Genomic DNA, 26,005 nt, shown 5'->3' with positions numbered 1-26,005 from the left:
CTCTCTCTCTCGCCCACACACACACACTCTCTCTCACACTGTGTCTCACATACACACTTGCACACACTCTCATTCTCACACACACTCTCTCTCACAAACACACTCACACCCAGACTCACTCTCTCTCTCACACACACACACTTTCACTCTGACTCTCAAACAGTCACTATCACATACACTCTCCCAAACATACACACTCCGAGGAAAACCTTGCTAGCGCCCGTTTCATTTGTGTCAGAAACAGGCCTTTTTTACTAGTATATAAATAAAAACAAATGGTGTATAGTATATCAACTTTATTTTAGTAGTTATTGACAAATTAAATTTCTACAGGATATTATTTCCCAATCTTAGACCATCTTGGTTTGATAATAATTAGTCTATTACCCAATGTAACTATATATATATATATATATATATATATATAGCGTTGTTTCTAGCAAAAAAGGTGCCAGTACCACTCTTTAGGGGTAATCATCCATGAGAAAAAACCAATAGTTCATTGTGTCTGAAAAAAAAAAAAAAAAGCTGGAAGATTCTGTAGTTTTGAAAATGGTACAGAAAATTACACCATCCAAACCCTCCTTAGTGCATCACAGCTTTGTACAGACAGCATGTCCATGGCATCAGTTCAAGACATTTGTAGTTTGAAGGTACATATTAATTTAGTTGCAGAACAAAACATGTTTCATAATATCTTGAGCGCTCTGCTGCTTATACAAATGTGAGATCTAGAAAAGCAACTGAATTTCACAAACACAAAAATCCTTAAAATATAAAAATACTGTCAAAAGTTGTTTTGGTCCTCGCAACACCAGTAACATGTAATCATCTCTTCTTAGTTTCAGTTCTCGTACATTTTTTTGAGTTTCAATCCCTGGGCATATTTAATCATCCCCTTAATTTCTGAAGGGTGATGTGTCAGAGCATCAGGACACACAGCATACTTTCTATAACTCTGTGTCTCTATATATGGATGGCTGGCCATAGTAGGCACGTTTTGACTGATCTGCCAGCTGCCGGCGATACTCCTCCTCCTCGGCATCACTGCTGTAACTTACTCTGTTATCCTGATAAGATCTTGAAGGAAGTTTCTGGGGCTCTGGCAGCCTGAAAATGACAGAACAAAAACAAAAGCATAAATACCTGCAACCAAGTCTTGTTGAACATCTTCACATAGTGACTCCATTGTATAAAATCTATACCAAATCTCAGCTGATGCAACAGCTACAGTTCAAGTATGACAAATGCTGAATAAAAATGGTGCCTCCCTCCTAGCTTAAGCACTTAGGGCTAGTGGTAGTGATAGTGCATGACATCCCTGCTGCAGATTTACTACTATTACTAATCATTTCTATAGAGCTACTAGACGTACGTAGCGCTGTACGCTTGAACAAGACACTTTATCATATATGTATATATATAGTTATGCAATTAACGTTGGTCCCAACTGTACAGTTCAGTGGTGCACAGATGCTCGCTCTCTTTCTTTATCCTGGCTTTGTTATTGGTATACTGAGGCTTGAGGGGGCTGTTTCCTCCTCAGTGTTTCAGATTCATCGAGGTACTCATCAGGGTTGCCCTTTGTCTCCACTGCTCTTTGTTTTATCTTTAGATCCCTAGGTTAGGGAAATTATGGGTACCCAGGACATTAAGGGAGTTAGAATGGGCCCCCCCACGAATTTAAACTTTTGGCTTTTGCAGATGATTTGTTGGTGCACATTGTAGAGCCTCAGGCATCTTTACTGGCACTGATGGAGAGTTTTGTGGAGTATGGGGACTTCTCCAGTTTTAAGTTGAATCTAGATAAGTCTTTGGCATTGCCCACTATGCCATCTGTCTGGGAGACCTGAAAGGGCCCTTTTCCTTTGAAGTAGGTTATAAGACTCGGAATAGCACAGCATAGCATATTACTCTTTCACATTGTTGGGAATCTTAGCCCGCTCTTCTCTTCAGAGCTGCTTTAATTCAGACAGACACATTTGTAGGTTTCAGGTCCTGCCACAGCATCTCCACTGGGTTCAAATCAAGACTTTGACTAGGCCAATTCAAAACTTTAATTTTGTTTCTACTCAGTTATTCAGATATAGAGTTGCTTTTGTGTTTTGATCATTGTCTTACTGCATAACCTAATTACGCTTCAGCTTATGGATAGACAACCAGGGATATCCTTAAGAACTGGTTCCTTCAATACTGGCAAAAGTGATCACAGTCGACAGTATTTTGCCTCTTTGGAAGAAGAGAAGAGACTGTGCAGCCAGAGCCAAGTTTTTTTGTTTCTTTGTTTTGCTGTTTGATAAACGTTTAACTATTCCTATTGAGCTGGCTGTTTTCAGTTTAAAAGAAAAAGAAAGGTGTTTTTTTGCCGATGATGAAGTCCTGCTCCTGCAGTGTATAACATAGCTGGGAGCTTCTTGAGGCTTTTTCCTCCTTCTATAATTAAACCCATCTAGATTTGCTTACTAATTACAAGAGAATCCCCCATACTGTGATGTAACATTAGCACATAGCCATTAATACAAACCCCCCTCCCCCCAATAGCTGTTTTATGACAGTGGTAAAAATGGCCTTAGCGAATGGGAAGACCCACGTAAAGATGCGCTAAGTCCACTTTTACTGCAGCTTAGTAAAAGGACCCCTATACTTGCATAAGATCACAGAGAGCAATTGGATTTAAACCAGGTTCCCCTGGTTCTTCTCAGTTCACTGTTCTAACCATTAGGCTACTCCTCCACGCTAGTAACTTATGCTGCAAGATTGTGACTTGCAAGATTGATGACTGTGCTAATCCAGAGTCCTACGACTGGTTGAGCAAATACAAAAGCAGCCAAGTCAGATGGTTATAGCATGTCATGAATCTCCATTACCTGGAAGGTTGAGGCAAGTTCTGCTCTGGTTTCTGCACTTTGATAGGAACTGCATAGATATCTGGATGTTTCTGAGCTAACTCCAACTTCGGTAACAAAAAAAAAAAAACAAAGAGCAGAAAATAAAAACAAATACAGCTTGAATTAATATCACAAATTCTATACTCTCAATGCCCCGTCTTCCAAATACTAAGGGCCTCTTATCAAACCGTGCTAGCTGTTCCCGTGTGGCAATGCCTCTGGATCTCATTTAAAGTGAATGGGCTCTGTCGGCATCACCGTACTGGGGAGCCATTACAGCGGCTTGATAGAAGAGGCCCTAAGAAACACAATCACTGTTCAAAGTAAAAGATACTGTACAATGTCATATCACAATTGTATGTGGGAGGAAAGGGGGGTATAAAGGTTGTAACAATGTGTTCTGTGGTTCATTTATGCTCCTTTTAGCTCATATTGCTGTGTTACAAAAAACTTCAATAAAAAGATTTACACACAAAAATAAAGATACTGATAAAACCTCACTGGAAAAATCTTTTGAAGATCTAACTTTCAATAGAAAAAGATATATTCCTGCTTAAAAAGTTCATTCTTTGACATTTTAGGCTCTCTTTCACACATATGTAATAAAAGAAGAAGTCAGTGTGTCAGTCCTCCATTCAGCAGACAATTCGATGAGTCAGAAAACCAATCTGCAAAATAAATTCAACTACGGTACCGCAAAACCCATTTTAAAAAATCTGCTTTACAACACTTTCAAGTGCTAAGTGCATTTCTGCATTATTTACACATGTATCCGAATGATATGCAGATATTTACCCTGGCATTCTGTGCTTCATGCAGCTCCTGGATTCTTTGCACTCTTGCCTGGTGGTCCATTTTTTCAAATATTTTTACTTTTCCCAACACAGATTTTGGTGTGTTTTCATCATCTTGTACCTTCTCTTCCTCATCTTCCAGTGGGGGTGGATTTGTTGGTTGAGATGGTTTTAGTACAGGTCGGGCACCAAAGACAGGTTTTGCAGCAACAGGGGGAGGTGCAGCCTTGCCAGAACCTCCTGAAGCTTCACTGCTAGCAATACTGGAACTGCTCGGTTTGGACTCATAACTCCTGGGAGAATCACATGGATCTTCTTTACTTTGGGGTTTAACCTGCAATCATTGCAATATACGAGTTATGCTTGTGTGGCAGCACTCATCTACAAAGTTGCTTCTTAAAATATTTATTTTTATTTTAAGCATTCATAACCCACCTATCTATAAAACTCTTAGGTGGTTATAAAACATCAACAAAAAAAAACACAACATTCAGATGGCATTCCATATAAACAAGACAAAGGCATAAAATAAGCAGAGCAAATCTCAAAGTAATTAAAAAAAAGTTAAGGCAGCACCGTTTGCAAATATGCTATTATTTTTTTCTATTATTATTACTAATCATTTCTGTAGCGCTACTAGACGTATGCAGCACTGTATACATTATATGCAGGTATTTTCTCTGTCCCTAGAGGGCTCACAATCTAAGTTTTGGTACCTGGGGCAATGGAGGGTTAAGTGACTTCCCAATGTCACAAGGAGCTGCAGTGGGAAGGTTGCCAGGATCAAAGCCCGCTGCACTAACCATTAGACCACTCCTCCACACTGACGGAAGCCCTAACGGTCTCATCTCTCCTGAAATTCCTCTTCACATTACCCAGATTCCCTTTCTCTATCCTCTTCCCTTCACCCACCCCAAGGATCCAAATTAACTAGAAACACAAGAAATATAAAAAATCAATGTTATAAATTTATAAAAGAAAGACGTAAATTTACATGATTTAATATGCAGATCCATTCTAATTTGTGCAAATGCAATATAATTGCTGCAGAATTTTGTAAAGTCTACCACAGGAAAATGGGGGCTCTGAATATTCTTCCCCATTCACACTATAGCACTTAAATTGTACTCCCGTCTTTTGAACGACACTAATGAGATTATTATATTACTGCCACTTACCTTAGGAGGCTCTGGTTTGAAAGATGGAGGAGGACTGGGATCTCTAAGTATTTCTCTGCTGCCTGCCCCTCTCACTTGAAGTCTTGGCTCTGTGCTAGGCTTTGAAAAAGACTATGAAATAGATAAGTAATTTTAATACACAACATAAATCTGTTTTAAGGCATTTAACTAGCACAGAATACCAAAGCTATTTTGACATGTTTTTGTAATTAAAAATCTACAGAACTAGTTGAAGTTACACACTGGCCTCAGAACGTGTTTTTTATTCTTGCCTTGCAAATGGTGCCGATGCTAACATGGATGAGATCAATAGTGGTTTTTACTTTTACTCTTGCAGGAATTCTGCAACATTTGCAAGGCAGAATTTCCCCACTTGCCTTGCAGAATTCTGAGCAAGGAACAGGAGGCAGAGAGATGATGAATCTAAACCTACCCTTCCTTCTTCTGTCTGCAGCACATAGCCACAGCTTGCTCACAGCCCGCCCCCACAGTTGCACTATCTTCCCCAACCCCTCATCTAATCACCTAGCAAGAAGTGGCAGTAAGTCAAAGGGTCAAGGATTTGATATACCACCTTTCTGTGGTACAACCAAAGTGGTTTACATATTACATACAGGTACTTTCCCTGTCCCTAGTGGACTCACAATTTCTACCTGGGGCAATGGAGTGTTACGTAACTTGCCCAGAGTCACAAGGTGGTTAAGTGGCTGCACATCAGGCTGCTTTCTGCTCCTTTGTCATTCTGGGCCCAGCTGCTTACTTAAGTCACATGAGACTCCATACAGCAGCATAGTTCAAATAAACAATTTGACCCAGGCTGGAAGAGGCCATGACTTGATGTGCAAGCCATTCACCTCCTCCTCTTGTTGCATCTTCAGGGAGAAGAGGGGAAGATAGCTTAACCTGAAGAGTGTGTGCTGGGGGGGGGGGGGGCACAAACTATTTGTCACGGAGACAGGGTCCTACAGCAAGCTGGAGGGTATATTGTGTGTGTGTGGTGGGGGATGTAATGGCCAGAGAAAGTTAGAACTGTGGGGAAAAGCTGGAGGGGAAAAACTGGAGGGGGTGGGGGGGAGGAAAGATTAAGAGCTGGGTACATACCTATGGAGAGGGAAGAATTGGGGGACTGAATTGTGTTGGGCAGGGAAAGAAAGAGGGGAACAGAGAGAGGGGTAGGTAAGGAGAAAAAAAAAACTAGGAGAAAGAGAAAGGTTGGAGGTATCCACCCTACAGAAGGGACAGAGAAAGCTTGGGGTTGAACCTGCCATGGGAAGGAATAGGTTTGGGTTAAGTGGGATTAGAAAAATCTGGGAAGGGTGGAAAATGGAGAGTGGTATTGGGCAAGTACAGTATGAATTTGCATTAATCACATGGCCAGAGCCCTTCACACCTGCCATGTGGTCTATAAGGCCACTAACAGCTAGGCCCCATAGACCAGTAAGCTCAGCCCTTATTACAGTGTTAAGGCTCAAGCTTAAATCTAAGTCTCTTACCTTGAGGGTTTCCATCCTTAGGCCCTCATGATCAAAAGCAAACTCTGGCGCTAGAGGCTGTTAACGCCGTACTAGCACCAGAGTTTGCAGCCGACCCGTGATCAGAGCCCTTGAGCGCCTGAAACAGTGCACTCGAGGGCTCTCAGCGCAAGTAGCATGCAAATGCATGCTAAACAGGGCTTCTAGCGCCGGGGGGGGGGGGCTGGAGGTTCGGTGGGCCTCCAGCCCCCCAAACCCCAAGAAATCCTTGTGGCCGCCTCCGGCCAAGGGCTGTAATCTACCGACGAGGGGGATGAGCCTGGAGGTCCACCCCAACTCCTCCCCCCCCCCCCGCGTTCTCCACAAATCCCTGGTGGTCCGTTGTGATGCGTAACCCCACCCTCCTCCCTCCCTCCCGGCCCCCCTACCTTTGTTGGAGGAGGGACGCAGCCTGCATGCCTCCCTCCTCTTCCTTTCAACGCCGCTTCAAAATGGCAGCGCCCAGCCCCGCCCATTGCATCCTAGGATGCGCTGGGCGGGGCTACATACAATGTAAGGCCCAACCCCCCCGCCGATGGATCACAACGATTTCTGGGGGTTTGGGGGGCTGGAGACCCACCGATCCTCCAGCCCCCCCCCCATCGCAGATGGGAGGGTAGGGCAGCGTTTCTCTAAAGCCGGCAACCAAGTCCTCTGGGGGTTCGTGGGGGGGGCTGGAGAACCACCGGATCTCCAGCCCTCCGTGAACATGGGGGGGGGGGGGGTCGTCGGGGGGACCGGAGGTCCACTGGACCTCCAGCCCCCCCCCCCCCATCGCTGGGTGGGAGGGTGGGAGTCGGTTTGGCCGCCGCCGGCAGCCTCTTTGTTGGGGGATCGGCAGGCCACTTTGACAGTTTTGGACTTTTGACAGCCCAGACCTGTCAGAGAAGTGCGGGAGGATTGTGCTGAGCACATGCTCGGGTGCAATTCTCCCGCAGTTCAACATGATAATCAAAGATAATAGCGCTGCTTAGATTTGCATGCATTATCTTTGATCATCGATGCAGAAAAGCCCTGCGCTGTCCCGGCGCTATTTTTAGGGCGCTGTTTGGAACAGCGCAGGGCTTTTGATCATGAGGGCCTTAATGTCTCAAAACAGAAGGAAGTAATAATTTCCTGGCTCTAGACTACAGCTTCAGCCACTGAAACTTGCAACTGCTATAGCCAAAATACAGTGTCCACAAATCAGCCAGCTTAGTGGTGCACAGATTGCAGTTCCAAGTCTAAGAGCAATCTGACTTTAAGGGAGTTTCAACTTTTAAAGTATTAAGCTTCAGCAGCTTTACCTCTCCCTACTTTTAGCTCACAGAAAGAGAATCCAGCAACCCCAGGTCTCCAAATCCTCTTCTTCCCCGTCTGCTAAGATATTACTAGGGACACCACACTCATCCCTCTTGCTCAGGGTTCTTTACTGGAGGCAACACAGGTATCTATCTGCCATTTTTCGAGATTCTTTCTAACTTGCTGGGTCTGGGGTTTATTCACCCCACTACAAAACTAAACAAAAATTCTCCGTTAAACAGGCCACGGCACTTCCTTCACCATTAATAGTCCAAGACATCTGTCGCAAGACCAGTTGGTTGTTTTGCTTCTTGCAACCTAGGTGGAACAAGGCAAGGTTTGGCCTTATCTTCAAACAGTGTCAAGAGAACCTGATCGCTAATAGGAGCAACTTCTAAGGTTCACCTTGTGCCCATTCACTGAGTATCTGATGATGTTATGACTAATACCAAAGTAGTGACTCCAGAGTGAAAGCTAAGCCAAATCATGGACCTGCTGTGAACTATTGCCCAGTTTAATTTAATTTTCTGTTTTTTCTTCTTTTAACTATAAGAAACATTTGTATTCTACTGATCTGAAATTCTTGCTTTGTGTGGTTTTCAAAATAGAAAGAAAAAATTACAATACATAGGACATTAAACACAATTTAAACAAAGCCGTTACCCATATAAAAAAATATATGTACCATATCATGAAATTAAAACATAACAAACATTAGCCAATATCAAAAGCAGGAGAAAATCTAGCACTTTTTTTTTAAACAAGTAGGACCATTCTCAATTTAATGAAGATTATTTTCAAGAATGTACCAGCACATATCTCAACTGACATACTTCTTTCATAGAGGGAATTGTATGAAGAATGCAAGGAGCAACTAGGAACATAGGTAATCAAAAACTCCCTAAACCAGACAGAAGACAACCTTCAAGGCTCTGTAAATTAAGATTACAATTCTAAATTTAACCCTGCATAATAACCACTGTAGGCTGTAGAAGACAGATGAGATGCAATCATGATGAGAACAACCAGTACTAAACAGGCAGACGTATTCCAGACTAACTGCAAAACCTTTATCAAATACAAAGGTAAACTAAGATACGAGTTGCACTACTGAACTGATGGGAAAACTACAGAACAGCACAAAAAGCTACTGGTGATAAAATAGGTTTTAACCATCAGAGAATCTTCAGCTTATAAAAAAACGCATGTGCAATTGATTTTATCTAGGCAGATAAAAGCGGGCCCTGTAGACTTCTAGGATGACCCCTTCCCCCGATAGTCCCCCAATTCCGCTGGATGTTCCCCTGGCTGCCCCAGACATCACCCCAACACTCTCCTCACTCTCCTCCAATCTCCCAAACCCCCACAGCCCGATCGCTCCTACTTCCAGTGCCATCTTTCAAAATGGCAGCACCTGATCTCTAGTCTCTAGTGGTGCATTCTAATGTACTGCTAGGGGTCAGACTGCCATATAATGCAAATTATATCCAAATGCCTCCTGGGTTATACAAAGAATATGGAAAAATATATATATTTTTTTTTTATTAAAGCAAGGCGAGTTAAATCTTGGTACCAAATATGTAATGAAGTATTTATGCAAATATAATTAAAGTTTTGGGGTTTTTTTTTTTTTTTTACTTCTCTGGGAGCCTGACTAGTCATGCTTTTATTCAGAAAAAGATGAACAAAGTGAAAAGAATAAGGAAGAAGATGAAGCCATAGTGCTGGTCTTCTGGATGGATGAAAAGTGATTTGGTTACGAGCATTCTCAACCCAGTCCTTAGGACACAATCAGCTACTCAGATTTTCAGGATATTCCACAAGAATGTGCATGAATGAAATTTAAATGCACTACCTTAACTATATACAAATCTGTCTCATGCATATTCATTGTGGTTACTCAGAAAACCAGACTGGCTGAGTGAGTCCTGAAGACTGGGTTGACAATTCCTGCTTTAAAATAATTGGAAGCTGGGGAACTGAACATTTGTCTTTTAGTCCTTTCCTGGCGTCATTCAGTTTGACTGAATGAAATCTACGACTCTTCCCTTGCCTCCCAAGTTTTGATTGTGTGGGGATTTTTGTGTTTATTTGGGTTCCGTACTAGATTCAAGGATTGCTGTGTTTGCGTATTTGATTTTTCTTTTTTGTACTTTTGGTTTGGCCTCTTTTCAATGTGCAGAGCACAATCAAAGAGTATTGGTCATGTCCAGCAAATTACTTGTGACTAATTTAATCTGTGCACCTTTCTCTAGATCTTCTTCCCAGTTAAAGCGCTTGAAGGTTCTTTGTCCTCTAAGTACTAGAAGGGTGAGATTTTCTAGGATGACTGGCTCTACATTTTCCTCCTTTGCCATCTTTGGATATTAAAGTACAGTTGAACTCTTTTGCTTTTCATAAAAATGCTTAAGACTCTTATTTGATAATAGCTATCTTTAAACGATGTTTTCCATTTTTATGAAATGTTGTTGGAAACTTATGTTAATTATGTGATACTGTATTTTTGTGCCATTATTGTGAACCATATTGAACCCAGGAATGGGGATACAGTGGTATATAAGAGATGTATTGGTATATTTATAAACTCCAAAAATAAGTTTTGCTGCCACATTTAGCATGAGTTGTAAATGTTTCAATGATGTATCTGTACATTCTCTAAATAAAGCATGTTACAAATAATCAAGCTACAATAATATGGTTGCTAAAACATTCTAGTGAGAAATATTTCCTAATGCGTAGTTGACAATTTGGCAAATGATTTCCGTAGAGGTTTTGTGGGGTTTTTTTGCAATGGCATTGTCAGATGACAGTATTACACCGAAAACCCTAGAAGGTGCTAAACGTTTTCCTGGTTGTTATCTTATTCTTTTTTCCTAACTGTACCTTGCTTACCTCAAGTGTTCATTTGTGTAATTTTATGTTAAGTTCTATACTGTACACCGCCTTGAGGGAATTCCTTCAAAAAGGTGGTAAATAAGTCCTAATAAATAAATAAAATAACATCTTTCCTTCACATTAAAAAGCTGCAAATTCAGACAGTTATGAGCAATTAGTCTTACCTCTTCAGAGCGTACAGGCTCCGACGAGCGGCTGATAGCAGATACGGGCAGCGGCTCATCAGCAGTCTCGTCCAACTCATTGTCTGTGTATGCCCCTCCTTCGCCATCTGTGTCCTCAAAGTCACTGATCAACCGGCTGTCACAACTCAAGTAGTCAGCACCCAGGGCAGTCAGGTATGACATGCGATCATCTTCATCATCTGTTCCATCAGTCTGTGCAAGGGTGAGGGAAGAGGACAGACAATATGGGGTAAAGTTAAGGTAAGCGTTAAAAACAAAACACTTCTGTGCACTTTTTAGAAACCAAAAAGTTGAAGTAGCATTGAAGAAGAGGCAACAGCGGTGTTATGGACTGACTGACTGACTGGAAAACACACCGACTACCAGATAGTCTTGTTCCAGGAAAACCACCCAAATCATTCTGATCTAATGGTGCTGGGTATTAAGACAATTTCTTTTTGAAACACTAACCACAAATGACCATGAAGTGTGTCTTCCTAATTGTTACAGATTTCTCTCCAAAGTTAATAGTTTTTATAACAGTTTCCTCACAGCATGCTTGGAAGTTGTTGAATGTGTGATAGTAAAAAGCAGTGTTCTCACCTCATGAAATCACAAATCTCAATTATGCAGTTATGTAGGGAAATTGCAGCATTTCCTAGTGAATAAATGATTTGAGTACTGTCTGCACAGCATATATAATGGAAGGGGAGAGCAGGCAAGTACTGTGTCTATGACTACTATAACGTATGAATATTATGGGTGGGTTTTGCGGTTTTTGTTTTTTTACTGTGATCTGTCTAGGTTATACAAGGGCTATAAATGAGTAAAATCAATGAATAAATAAAATAGTGCAGAAACCAGCAATATTAATTGGCAAAAGCAGCACCCTACCTCCACCAACCATTACAAATATAGGGCCAATTCTCAAAACTAATGCAGGTGTTACAAGGGGTTAGTACCAAGATTGGGCGCACATTGTACGTCAAATGTTCTAATGGTTTCAGCGCAGGTGATTGATTACCCCACAAGTATCCCCCCAAAAAAGGTTTCTCAAGCGCATTTAGCACTGGAACGTTTCCACCAGTTCCAGGGCAATGTTAGAAGAAATGGTTGAAAGAGGTGTCTAGCAGCATCCCCTTCTCACCTGTTCTGGATCGACTTCCTCTAATATATAAAAAAAAAAAAAAGCCTGGTGGTCTAATGTTCCCCCATATAACCCTTAAAAAGTGCCCTGGTGGTCCGGTGACCCCCGCCCCCTCCCCCACAATTACAAAATAGCCCTGGTGGTCCAGTGGCACCCCCAGCCAGGCCAGGCTCAGCCCCCTCAACTCACAAGTTACTTGCCCTGGTGAACTAGCAGAGGCCCACTCCCCATACCTCCGTATCGTTTGCAAGAAGGAGCGATGCCCAGTCACTCCTGCATCTCCGAGCCACCATCTTCAAAATACCAACGCCCCATCCAAGACAGTGCATCCTGTGCAGACAAATGGCTGCCACAGGGGGCGGATGGATACCAGCTGGTGTGAAATTCTCAAGCCTCGCCAAACCAGGCTGGAGACACTGCCTCTATCAGTTTGATGAGGCTTGAGAATTCACACCAGCTGGTATTCATCTGCCCCTGTGGCAGCCATTTGGTGAAACAAGATCATGCCGGGCAACCTTGTGTAGACCTGAGAGTTGAAAGACTGTTTTTTGTATAGTCTGCTCCTCTTTTGTTTTCAGTCAACAAGAGGCAACCTCAATCCTTGAGGAAGGAGTTGGTTAGGCAGCCAGGGAAAGAGGAAGAATGTTCAGGAAAAACCCTGGTTACACAGGCAGTTTGTAATGGAACCACCCACAAGGAGGGAAGGCTTTAAAACTCACAAAACCTGGGAAGGAGTAGGGTCTTCCCCAATCCATGGACTTTGAAACAGTGCACTAACACTCCTGGGGAGGCAGCTGAGGAACCCATAGAATTAGAGGGTCCAGAAGCTATGGTTCCAGAGAACTATGAAGACATAGAGCTAAGAAAATGAACAATAAAGGCTTATTCTCTGTATCCAGCAGAACAGTCCCTATAATTCTTATTGGCCACTGAAATTGTGAAGTGAAAGCAAGTTGACTGCTTCTGAAGTAAAGTATGGGGAGATATACATTTCAAAACCCTGCACTAAAATGACTTCAATGACAAATGTTATATTATGGCATGCTACATTTCACAATACGCTTTAAGCAAAAGACCTCAGTGGACATTTTTTTTTTTACACAGAAAAATAGTCCTATGGCTTACCAAAATTGTCACTGGTCTATGATCTTAAATAGGTTTTTTTTTTAAGGGAAAAAAAAACTTTATAGATCTGCATACTTGGTGTGTAATGCTGTACAAAACAAGATGCACTTATCTTAAATAGGAGGACCTGCAACCTCAGCAAGATGAAAAATGCAAAATTACCATTTAACAAAATAATTCTATATTTCAACGTTTTTATTGAAAACAGTGCACAGAAAAAAAGAAATAAAATACTTCAATATACTGTTTCTCAATTCAAAGAACATCCATTAACATAACTTTGCTGTATTACAGAGCTTTTCCTAACTGTCTCCAAACAAAATAATTCTAAAGTTTAATGATTCTAATGAATATGGAACTAGTACACCATACCTTTCAGTCTTATAAAATTTAGGCACTCAATATGGCATGCTCAAGAGAACCATCATTTAAATAGATCACATGATCAGGCCCCAGCCTATCAGCAGACAGGGATACAAATGCCTTAAAGTAAATCAAACAGACCCAATCAATTTCCAATTTGAGGCCCATAGCAGCCACTGTGTTCAAAGTGTAAATCCATCTTTGTTCTTTGTAGTTTAACAGCTTGGCTGAATCACCACCCTCTCACCCCACCTTAATCTTGTCTAGAATTCTCCAGGAGATTTCTGTCAAAAGATGTTTCCTATCCAACCAGAGGGACACTAAAGGGGCCCTTGAGATCCTTGATTTGTGTTCAGATAGTCTTAATTTCATTATCTGTTACTTGTATGCCACATTATCAAAATACAATTATTCAGCTCTATGTGGCTTACAGGTGTAGGACCCTACTCAATGTGGATAAGATACTTTGGAAGCAGTGAATTAGGATCTATAAAATAAAACTTATTGAAGCTAGGGAAAGGATATTCTTTATCACCGACTGTTTCTAGACAGACCTATCAAATAAGCTGTTTCAAACAGAACTTAACCAGTTCTAAAAGTAATAATTTAAATATTATACAACCTAGCGCTACTGAGTTAGCCAACTACTTTCATACTAAAGTGGTAACACTCTAAGTCTTCTAAGAAAAAGCCTTGTTTTGACCCTGATAATAGGGATTCTATTTCCCTTTCTTGCTTAGTAGATAAAATTTGGTTGTCCTTTAATGAGGTCAATTTGGAAAAACTAAAGACAGCTATGTCCAAAGCTGCAACTTCTTTCTGCCTACTGGACTGTTGTCCAAATATCTTGATGAAACAAACTCCTATGGAAATGCTCTTGTGGATAACAAGTCTTATGACTTCCATTTTACAATCTGGTTACTATTCTACAACTTTAGGTAAGATAGTATTAATCCCGATGTTGAAATCCACCACTTCAGTAACATCAGAGCCATCCTCATACTGGCCTCTTGGTACTTCTTTACTTGCAAAAATAATTGAATCACTGATTGCTACTCAAGTTGCCAGAATACTTAGATAACCATGCAATTCTGCAATCTTTTCAGGATGGATTTAAAGTATGCATAGTACTGAAACTTTGCTTCTGTCAATGATAACATCAGTGAAGAAAATCTTAAGCAAAGGAAGGCTGGTGGTAGTATTACAATTTGACTTAGCTGCATCGATGTGGTCGACCATGAATTACTGATGTATAGACTGTCTGAATGTGGCATTGGTGGTATAGTACTTGGATGGCTTAAACAAATTTGAGGAGTCGCTCTTATGCTATGAAAAAAGATGGAACCATTTCTAGATTCTGGTGTTCACCATGTGGAATTCCTCAGGGCTCCCTCCTGTTGCCTATTCTTTTTAAACATCTTCATGTGTTCTTTGAGATCCATGATACTGGGACTTTGGGAGTACCTGTACTCCTATGCAGATAATATATTTCTAATACTTATTTTACCAACTGAGTCAGTGCTGTAGCAAGCTAAGATTGTGTCTTGTATAGAAAAGATTGAGTCCTGGGCCTGTTCTAACAAGTTAAAGCTGAATACAACTAAAACGAAAATTCTCTGGATGAGAAATAATTCCCCTACTCTTTCCTCTATTCTTTTGAATGGGAAAGATTATTTAGACATAGAGGCATATTTTCAAAGCACTTAGCCTTCCAAAGTTCCATAGGTTTCTATGGAACTTAGGAAGGCTAAGTGCTTTGAAAATATGCCTCATAGTAAACTTAGCAAAGATCTTAGGCTTTATAGTTGACTCATCTCTGTCTTTTGAAGTTCAAGAAAATCATTTAGATAAGAATTCATCACTATGTTCATGATTCCATTTTACAATATTAGTTCAAGCTATGGTTTTATCTCGGACTATGCTAATCCCCTTCATTCTGTAATTTCAATGAAGTTGCTGAAAAAAACCTGTAACTTCTACAAACAAGGCAATAAGGTTAATTTTAGAAAATCATGGTTCAAACATGTGACTCCACTGTTGGCTGCTGTGCACTGGCTTCCAGTGAACACTCATATAGTGCACAAGTTGATGCTGTGTGGCTTAGCACCAGACGGTGCGACAGAATTAATTTGGAAGGAGGACATCTAGGCTACAATCCACTTTAAAATTGCTGTTAGTTTCTTTTAAGGGAATAAAATACAAAGGATTACTTGAATCTGCCTTTTCCTATAAAGCAGCATTTGAGTGGAATGGTCTTCCTCTTTCAGTCATACTACAATCATGCTATGAGATGTTTCATAAGACTCTTAAGGCAGAATTATTTCTGAGATTTTTAAATTGAATTTTAATGGCTGGTAATTTTAGATTGTTAGTTGAAGGAGTCGTTGTATTATATTGAATTGTTTTTTCTCTTTTTTTTTTTTTGTTAACCATTTTGGACTTTACATATTGGGGATAATTGCAGTATATAAAAAATTCAGGTTAGATTAGATTAGAAGAGGCTTGGGGGACCTTAAGAGTTTGAGAGCAGTGCCTGTATAGCTCTGAATTTGTGTGGTTATTTTATACTCTGTGAAATGAGGGACTAGACTAGTGTGGAGTCCTCTGCTTACCTACTAAAGCCTGGAGTTCTTTGCCTACCTCTTAAGACCTCCTCTCAGAAGGTTCTCATCACACACCAGAATGGGTGAACAAATCCTAGGCACCAAGATATCCCAAATTTGGTACTTGCCACAGGTATAAAAAGAGAAACTAAAACTGGCAAATCCTAGGCACCAAGATATCCCAAATTTGGTGCTTGCCACAGGTATAAAAAGAGAAACTAAAACTGGCACTTGCACCCTGCTAAGGAGAAACATTAAAAGCAGGAAAGAACATGAAAATAGAAGAAGAGGGAAGAGAATCTGGAGGGCAGACAAAGGAGAGAAAGCAAAAGCATTAAGTACAAAAATAAAGCATACTAATAAGACAACAGACTTCCTGAAATTTTGGTTAGAATGCACATTTTAAAAACATTTTCCTAATTATGCTGTAAAGAGCTCTCTTCAGCTACCCCAGCCAAATAACTAAAGACTTTAGTGCTATGGTCTGTAATCTCAAAAATGAAGCAGTCCAGAAATAATTTGATCAAAGGGGCATATAGCAAGAAGGCAATTTCTGATTGGCCCACCCATTTCCTCTCCACCCTTCCCACCCACTAAACATTAAAAATACCTTGGCTGGATTGGACCCTAATGCAATGCTAGCTGAAGACCTCCTTTGCCGGAACTCCCAGGTCATCTGAACAGCAACCATGCTCAGTTCTCATGTATGATCTTAACATGTTTGACATGAGAGGTGCTGGCATCAGCAGCTAGCAGCATGACCACTGACTACCTCAGTGTTCAGAAGGCCCAGCGCTTCAGAGTGAAGGTGATCTTCAGCTGACAGGACTTGGGGACCCTCACCAGCTACAGAGATGATATGCACCACAGCTGGGTGAGGCTGAGCCCAAAGCGGGTGAGCTCCTGGCTCATGTCACCGATTATACAGGGATCATCATTCAGTCTAAGAAACTACTGATCACATCTGCCCAATCATAAGAGAAAAAGAAGAATAAACACTGCAGAACATAATACATAATGGTGGTAAATACCTTTCCTTCTGACACCCAGACAGATTCACCTTGCTGAATCCGAACTGAATCTTTCAAACTGCCATACCAAGCATCATTGGCGGAATTCAGATTGATAGTGGCTACACAAATCATAAAACAGATTAAAAAATTAAAGAAACATTTAAAAATATACAAGAGATAGAGTGATACACTTTTAAACTTCAAATGCCAGTGAACTGCAACATCTTCCTTTCATGATTACCCTACCCCTATTTTTGGTGATGTAAAGCAGCAGCCTACTGGTTAGAGCAGCAAGCTAAGACCCAAAGCTTCGTCAGGGCCGTAGCCACGGGCAGGCCCAGGCCCAGCCACTTTTCCTTCAGGCCCGCCCACCCTAACAAGCCCCAACCCAAGTGAGGCGCCAATCTTTTCCTGCCTCTTTTGGCCGCTTTCCCCGTCCGCGTGGTCTGGTCATTTTTACTCCCTGAAGCGCCGTTCTCCCTCCAGCACCGGCGATTCCCAAAGCCTTCTGCCAGTGTGCGTCGTCGGTGGCGGGGCCTCTCCTTAGGCGCGTCCCGCCTACTCTGCAAAGGTGGGAAGCGCCTGAGGAGAGGCCCCGCCCCCAACGACGCACGCTGGCAGAAGGCTATGGGAATCGCCGGTGCATGCTGGAGGGAGAACAGCGCTTCAGGGAGTAAAAATGACCAGACCACGAGGATGGGGAGAGCGGCAAGAAAAGAGGGAGAACAGAAACGCAAAACTCGGGAGGGGATGGCGAAGGGAGAAAGCGCTGCCCATGTAGGCCAAGGAGGGAGAGAGAAGCAGCTGCCCGGGGGAGGGGGGGGGACGAACGGCCCACCCAGGTTTATTCAGGGCCCATACAAAATGGCAGGTCTGGCTATGCTCCTGGCCTCGATGCTGAAAACTCCAGCACGTTTCCAAATAGCGCCATAAAAATACTGCTAGGACAGCGTAGAATAAAAAAGCCCAAATGCTCAACAATGAAAAGCAAATATAGGCACACTCAGTGTTGAGCATTAGGGAGCTCAGCAGGAGGATTGTGCTTGGTGCATACGCAGAAGAGTTCTGCGGTAAGCTGATTCCTGTGCGCATGCACACACTGGCGTCTGTTTTCTCCAACCTAAATATAAATGTTTAAATTTACTTTTTTTTTTTTTTTAGCTTAGACACTTATATTTAGACGCAGGAAACAAGATGCCAATGTGTGTTTTCACTTTGGGCTTTTTTTTTTTTTTTTTAGCATGGACACTTTAAATTTAGATGCAGGAAACAGACACCAACATGTGCTTTTGCATGTGCCTGCTGTTTCTCATGACCAGCAATTAAGGGCTTGTACAGCCTTCCTTCTGCTTCCAAAATCAATCAAAACCAGCAGAGTTTGCAGAAAGAATCATGAGAGAAGCACGAGAATCATGAGAAATCCTCTCTTCCAACACTCTAATGCCTGCTCCAACCTGGCATTACTTTTTGCAGCGGTAAGGCAGTTTTGTTTTGGGCGCTCTTTTCTGAGCATTGGAGAGGAACACAAAATGACCTCAATAACATGAGCTTAACTACATTAGCATGCTACTTGCACTGTTCTTCTGCGCACTCATTTATTCCCACGCTCCAGGCCTCTGAACGTTCTACACAGGTAAATGTGGAAACTAGTATGGCGCAAATAGTTTCTAGTAACCAAGATTGCTTTGGAGCCCAAGAAAGCCAAGATTTAGATCCTGCCTCTCACACTGACAGTTTTCATAACCTTGGGCAAGGCAGTTCACACTCCATTACCTCAGGTGCAGCTTAGATTGTGAGCCCACTTGAGCATGAAGTCCTAATTGAAACTTACTTTGTGCTTGAATGTGGTAAAGGCAAGTAATAAGATCTAAAATTTAAATCCAAATATCTGTCTTTATGCAACAAAGCTTACAGATACAGAATGCTGGCCTTTGACCATGAAAACTAAAACACAACTGAAAAACTGCATACAGTGTTTTAAACAGGGTACTGGGATAAAAGAAACAGGTATCAATTTTATAAACTAAATCAAAAAGCATTAGAAAAAAACGTAGGGCTGTACTACCATCCGCCAGAACAGGACAGATGAAGAAATGTTTAAAGAAATTAAGAAAACTGGCAAATTGGGCAACAGTATAATAACGGGTGATTTCAATTACAATATTGACTGGAAATATGTTACATCAGGGAGCACTAAGGAGGTAAAACTCCTAGACATAATAAATGACTGCTTCTTGGAGGAACTGATCCAAGAACTGGCAAGAAAGAGAGCTATTTTAGATCTAATCCTTAGCAGAATGCAGGGCATAGTACGAGAAGTTAATGTTCAGTCCAGACAAAGTAACAGAATAACAGGTCTTCACAAACAGCACAATGTGACTCAGAAGCACAACGAAGATAACAAAAAAATACATGCAGCAATAAACAATGGTGGTGATAAAACATATTTCAGCCAGCAAAGCCTTTAGCAGGAGTCTAAAAACAGAAATAAAAACGCATATATAGCCATACAATTATAACAAAATAACACAAAAACTGAAGCTATTGCTAATAGTTTAAAATACATGAATAAAAATGAGGCATCCAAAAGGTAAGATCTAGTGTTCAGATATATGAATGTATATTTATATTTTAGTCAGCATGAAACCATATCTTTACCTACTAGGGACTCAAAGCATATCTAAACAAAAAAGCATATTATCCAAGACAGAGGCAGTAAGTATTCCAAGAAGCACAAAAGGTGTCTATTAAAGAAGCACTTAATTAAAACCAAAGAGAAAAGAAAAAAAAGAAACTAAGCGTGTATATCTACTCAAACATGGTGGTGATGTGTAAACCCAAATGTGTAGTTAAAAGAATAAAGTGACAGCAAAACAAACAGTGATGCCAAGTAAAACGGAGTGTACAGACACATACCTAATGCTGCACAGAGAACCATACATGATGTCACAGTTCAACAATCAGTACAGATCTAAATGAAACAAGTAATACTCATAAGCAAACTATAGAAAAAAATGTGAACAGAATCAAATTCAGTCGAAATAGCAACTCTATATCGACTAACCAGTATATCTTATTAAATGGTCTAAAAAAAACTTAATTCATACCACATGAATGAAGGTTGCAGTCTAGTAAACAACTGAAAAATATAAAATAAAGTCACTGCATAAAAATGCTACCACTGTTCGCTGTGCATGTTTCCAAAAACAGTTACTAACAAGAGGTAAGAAACGGCCTGACTGCACTTACCACTACTGCTGAGTCTCACATCAATGTGTGCTCAAAAAGGAGGGAATCATCACGGGCACCTTTCTTAAAAGAATCGCTAATACGTCAAAGAATAACGACATATGGTGGGAAACATACTGGTAAGAGACTGTGCCTACAAACCAGTGTATTGTGAAACCCTATTCTGTGGAGTCAATTGGAATAGGAGGAGCATGAAAAATGTGTAAATAAAAAAGGAATAGAGCGTGCGTATGAGTGATACACAAAGGAAATAAAATACAAATGGAAAACGTGAAAACATATAGATCAAAAAGGAAGAACTGCCTAGCATAGTCCACAACATAAAAAGGGTCCTCAAGTCAAAATAATTACGATCCACGGTATATATACAGGGCTGGATTTTATATATCATGCCTAAAAAAAAAAAAAAAAAAATGCACCTAGGCATATTCTATAAACGACACCTAAATTTCGGCACAGTTTACAGAATACGCTTAGTGCCTGTCCGTGCGACTAAATTTAGTCATGGGTGTGTAAATGCAAATGCCTAAATTAGGCACGGACCAGGTGTATTCTATAACAATGAGCATAATTTTTAGAAACGCCCACACCCCGCCCCTGAATGCCCATGGTCATGCCCCCTTTTCGGCAGCGTGCATTAAAATTTACATGCATCACTTCATAGAATACGCTTAGCAAGTAGTGTGCATAAACTAATTAAAGCCAATTAGTGTCAATAATTGCTTAATTGGCAATTATCAACGCTGACTGGCATGTTAGCTAATTAAGTTGCACGCACAAAGCCAGAATGTGCCTGGATTTGCGTGCACAACTTAAATTGCACTATACAGAATTTGAGGGATAATGTCCTCAAGTCAAAACCATCATGATTCACAGTGTAAATAAAATGTGTTCATATAGTAATGAACAGGATGTAAAGCATGGATGGAGAAAAATCACAGCGAAGTATGTGAACAAAAAACAGATGCAGCATATCTGGACTATGCTCCTTCTCACGAACGTAAGGTGCAAAGAAATGTACAGACAGTCTGTTGGTTCAAGACTGATCCGAGCCTCTTTGAATCCTACTATGTTGGCTGCCTTGACCACATCCTCTAGCAACAGATTCCACAGCTTAATTATGTGCTGTGTCATAAATAATTCTTTATTTAAAACTGTATGCAGACATCCGCACTCAGTCTCCATTCTAAGGACTGGAACAGATCATTACAGCAAACATGAGAGAAAGTATACATGCACACACTTTTCTAGACGATCAAGCACAAGACTGAACATGTAATACAAGAAACTGTACAAATGCATCATAAGCTAAGGGAATTAAAATAAAGTTTCTATAACAAGCATTTTAACATACTTATGGGCTACTCATAGGGCATGGCAAGCAGTGGCGTAGCTACATGGGGCCACGGGGGCCTGGGCCCCTGTAGATTTGGCCCTGGACCCCCCTGCCGAGGACCCTCTCGACCCCCCCTCCCGCTGACATTGGCTACCTTTGCTGGCGGGGGACCCCAACCCCCGCCAGCCGAGGTCCTCTTCTTCCGGTGCAAGGCTTCGTTCTGTTTCTTTGAGTCTGACGTGCAGCAAAGGTAGCCGGCGGTGGGGGAGGGTCATCGGCGGGAGGGGGGGTCTAGATTGGTCATGGGGGGTTGGCGGCACCGGGGGGGGGGGCTAAAATGTGCCCCCTCACCTCAGGCTCTGAACCCCTCTCCCGCCGAAGTCTGGCTATGCCCCTGTTGCCAAGAGACTGCTTTAGATATAAACCACAGACATAAGGATTAAAAAAAAAAAAAAACAAATGCTCATCTCCACAGTGTAGCTGATAAAATACATCTTATGACGAAGTGCTGCCCACAGGGGGGTAGACAAAAATACTAACCAAAGCACAGTAAAGTTAATAAACATTTTGTTCATATGAGTAGAAGCAGAGATAGGGTTGGAACTTGTGTTGGTACTCTGAACTGCTCTCCCAGTACGTGGAAATGCCATCACAAAACTGTATGGTACTTCTTAGTCAACTCTCCAAAGCTTTCATTTAAACCCAGAGGTCTTCTCACCTGTGAAAAGATGAGCACAAGTCTTCTTCAACTTGCTTGCCTGATCATAAAGCTTCCGGGAGCTCTTGTTAGATGCGGGGCAAAGTCTCTGCCTCATGGTTTTAATACCCTGTTTGCTGTCTGGGTTGAAAAAGATTACAATCGGAAACCACTGGGTATAATTCAGTAGATCCACGGCTTTAGGAGTCACATCCAACAATGCATGTTTATCCTATCAAAACAAACCACAATCAAGGTGTCAGTACAAAAATGTTCTGACCATTCTAGTTTGAATATCTTTATTTTATGTTCAACAGCATTCTCCTGCTCCTTTTTCAGCTTAGTCTGAACCATTACCTACTGGGGAAGGGAGACAGATGGAACCACTAGGTCTGTAGATCTGTCTCATTTTACAAGTACAGTTGTTTTGTATAAAGAAATGGAAATGATCAGCGTTTAATTTCGGTAAATTGAGTCCTTTTGGTTTGCCTGACATTTCAAGGCCAGAGCAGTACACAGCAGGGGCTTAGCTACGTGGGGCCACGGGGGCCTGGGCCCCAGTAGATTTGGCCCTGGACCCCCTTGCTGATGACCCTCTCGACCCCCCTCCCGCCGTCTGCTACCTTTGCTGGCGGGGGACCCCAACCCCCACCAGCCGAGGTCCTCTTCTTCCTTCGTTCCGTTTCTGAGTCTGAAGTCCTGCACAACGTCAGACAGAAACAAAACGAAGGAAGAAGAGGACTTTGGCTGGTAGGGGTTCGGGTCCCCTGCCAGCAAAGGTAGGTGACGGTGGGGGGGGGGGGGGTCAAGAGGTTCGGCAGCACCAGGGGGGCGGGCGGCAATGGCGGGGGGGGGGGGGCTAAAATGTGCCCCCTCACCTCAGGCTCTGGACCCCCCTCCCGCCGAAGTCTGGCTACGCCCCTGGTACACAGGAGACACTGGTTTTATCAGCACACTGTGTTTCCTGTTCTTTTGCAGAAAAATCATTCATCAGTGCACTGCCCTGTCACATACTCCCCTAGCCATGGAGAACAATACCAATCCCAAAGGAAGCCCCAGTTCATTTCCCTTAACAGAGGACTGCTGCTGCAATGCTGGAGCTAAAGAGACCTGATGCAAAGGCAGCAATGTCAAAAATATATAGCAACAGCATCTGTCCACAGCAGTGGAGTGGAAGAGTAGCCTAATGGTTAGTGCAGTGGACTGAGAACCTGGGGAACTGGGTTCAATTCCCACTGTAGTTTCTTGTGACCCTGGGAAAGTCATTTAACCGTCCTTTGCCTCGGGTATAAAGATTTAGATTGTGAACCCGCTAGGGACAGAGAAAGTACCTGTATATAATAAACGCAAATTCCTTTGACTGTACCACAGAAAGCCAGTATATCAAATCATATTATCCAGTGAGCAAATCTGGAATGGGTTACAACTTTGCTGCAAGTCTAAAGGTAGTGGTCAGCACAAAAACAAAAAAAAACACCACATCCAACCTAGAATACTTTTAAGTTCTTTACTGACATAAAAAAGTCACCCTGGATGGGGCCCATTTCTTTCAAACTATATTAAGCCACCTCCTCCCAACTGTTGTTCTGATTCCCAACATATGCTCTCCTCCCATTTAAGTCTATTTGATTCTGTAATAATTTGTGTACATACTAAGGGACTTGACAATTACAAGCCCTTATTGGCACCATTCATGTTAGGACTTGATCTGTCCTGCTAGGCTGCAGGAAGCTAAAAAGAATCTATTAAGTAGGGCTGCAATTTGATTAAAATTTGCAAATGAACGATTAAAAAGTATGTTATTTATTCCCCCCACCCCCCCAACACACACACCGCAGCTCCTTGGAATCTGGGCAAGTCACTTAACCCTCCATTGCCCAGAGTCGCAACGAGCTGCAACAGGGAAAAATAAACCACACAAACATCACACTTTTAATCACACGATTAATTTTTTTAGGGCTGCATTTTGATGAAAAGTTGTAAGCACAATTGAAGTCATGAAAAGATAAATACAAATTGAAAAACTGCAAATTAAAGAATCTAAAACAGCATGCAGAATAGCAATAAACAGCCTTTATAGTTTTCACAGTCTACTTCAAGAAAGCAAGCCTACTATTAAGTCATTTGTTAGATTTTTCTCTACTCTATGGTGTTAGTCAAACATTTTTCCATGGGTAAAAACAATGGACGAATGCCAATGCAGAACCAAGTCCTATAAAATATACTTTCATTTACCCAAATATATAGATGAAGGCACTTTACCTGTTCAATAATTTTCCGCACAGTGTTCAAACGCACCACTCCTGTAGGATTGTCTGCCCCAGCATCCTTTGGTTCGGTTTCTGCAAGGGTCAATACCGACATGTAAATATTTTACCATAACCTCTTTTAAACCCACTTTAGATGTCATATTTCAAATGAGCCTTACTAGCAAGTTGAAACAGATCTGGCAAGTCATTTGATAACTTCTCCATGGCTACATCTGCTATAGGACCAAATATCACCACAGGTCTTCTAAAACCAGCTGTAAAAGATAAAGAGGGGTGGGAAAGAGAAAACAAAAAAAATTTAAAAGCATATACAAAAAAGATCAAATAATGAAAAAAAGAATCAGTATTTTACAGCCCGATTTTTCAGGACCAGTAACTAAAGCTGTACCGAGTATTCATATTCGATTTGGTCCTGAATTTATTACTCATATTCGGTCAAATATTGAATTACATTCGAATAAGAATAATCTGGGGCTCTACTGTGCTAGATCCTACTGAAAAAAACACTGGATTTCACATTGCTTCTTTTATTACTTGTTATATTAATGCCCATTATTCATATTTGGCCGAATAATATTTTTCATTATTTGTACTTGGCTGAATAGTAAAATATGCTATTCAGTACAGCTCTACCAGTAACTAAATGTTTCTTCTCTACGTAGCCAGTTTCTGGAGATTTCACACAATTATCTCTTGAAAATATTTCCTTTTCTCTTGTCAACATGCAATGCTTTACTGCTCAACCTGAGCAATAAATATGAGATGCAGAAAGATACCACCCCTAAATGAAGAAGCCTTCACATAGGTCACCTGGGTTCACTGCCATTAGCAGGGATGAGGGATATCATTCATTTTCTGATATCAGCGTCTTAAAATATGTCAAATTCACACTTTTATTAATATATGGATCGTAGCAATTTCAATGGTAAGGATCATGGGTTTGATGACCACCTTTCTGTGGTTCAACCAAAGTGGTTTCTGTTTATGACATGCAAGCACTTTCTCTGTTCCTGGTGGGCTCACAATCTAAGGTTTGTTTTGGGGTTTTTTTTTTTTTTACCTGGGGCAATGGAGTGTTAAGTGACTTGCCCAGGGTCACAAGGAGCCACAGTGGGAATCAAACCCAGTTCCCCTGGTTCTCAGTGCATGGCCCATAAAGTTCATACTGCAATTGTATGGTAACATCTGGAGATTTTGGTATTTATGAGTCAGCTAGGACAACACAAATGGGGTAGGAGGTTCCTGTGTGTCCTTCCTTCTGGGTAAGTTTTAAGTTACAGCAGTCTATACTAGAGGTACTTCTGGCCTTTTCAGGACACCTCTGTACACACTTTCACAGAAAATGGATGTCTGCAGGAAATTCATACAAAATTTTTTCATCTCCTGCACAGCTGTACTTCTAAGTTCAACCTAGTCTGAATGCACTTAGCTCTATATTTCAGCTAGAAGACAGAGGTACAAGAGGTGATGCACTTTCTGATGGTTGCTACA

The 26,005-nt window shown here is 41.4% G+C and overlaps 1 protein-coding gene across 1 annotated transcript in view; it reads right to left on the bottom strand.

Moving 5' to 3' along the window:
• Positions 1–281: 281 nt before the first annotated feature.
• The window catches only part of LOC115463388 (tight junction protein ZO-2-like), a 143,094-nt gene continuing 117,370 nt past the window's right edge, over positions 282–26,005 (bottom strand). The window contains exons 15-23 of the mRNA XM_030193846.1: positions 24,673–24,768; positions 24,507–24,586; positions 22,266–22,476; positions 16,981–17,081; positions 10,712–10,924; positions 4,861–4,971; positions 3,684–4,016; positions 2,868–2,953; positions 282–1,110 (exon numbers count right to left, since the gene is read on the bottom strand). Coding sequence (XP_030049706.1) covers positions 951–1,110; positions 2,868–2,953; positions 3,684–4,016; positions 4,861–4,971; positions 10,712–10,924; positions 16,981–17,081; positions 22,266–22,476; positions 24,507–24,586; positions 24,673–24,768 — 1,391 coding nt within the window. The 3' untranslated portion in view covers positions 282–950. The remainder of the gene's footprint in view (positions 1,111–2,867; positions 2,954–3,683; positions 4,017–4,860; positions 4,972–10,711; positions 10,925–16,980; positions 17,082–22,265; positions 22,477–24,506; positions 24,587–24,672; positions 24,769–26,005) is intronic.

This window comes from Microcaecilia unicolor, chromosome 2, assembly GCF_901765095.1.
Source record: "Microcaecilia unicolor chromosome 2, aMicUni1.1, whole genome shotgun sequence".
Taxonomy (NCBI): domain Eukaryota; kingdom Metazoa; phylum Chordata; class Amphibia; order Gymnophiona; family Siphonopidae; genus Microcaecilia; species Microcaecilia unicolor.
This window is presented reverse-complemented; position numbering and strand designations above follow the sequence as displayed.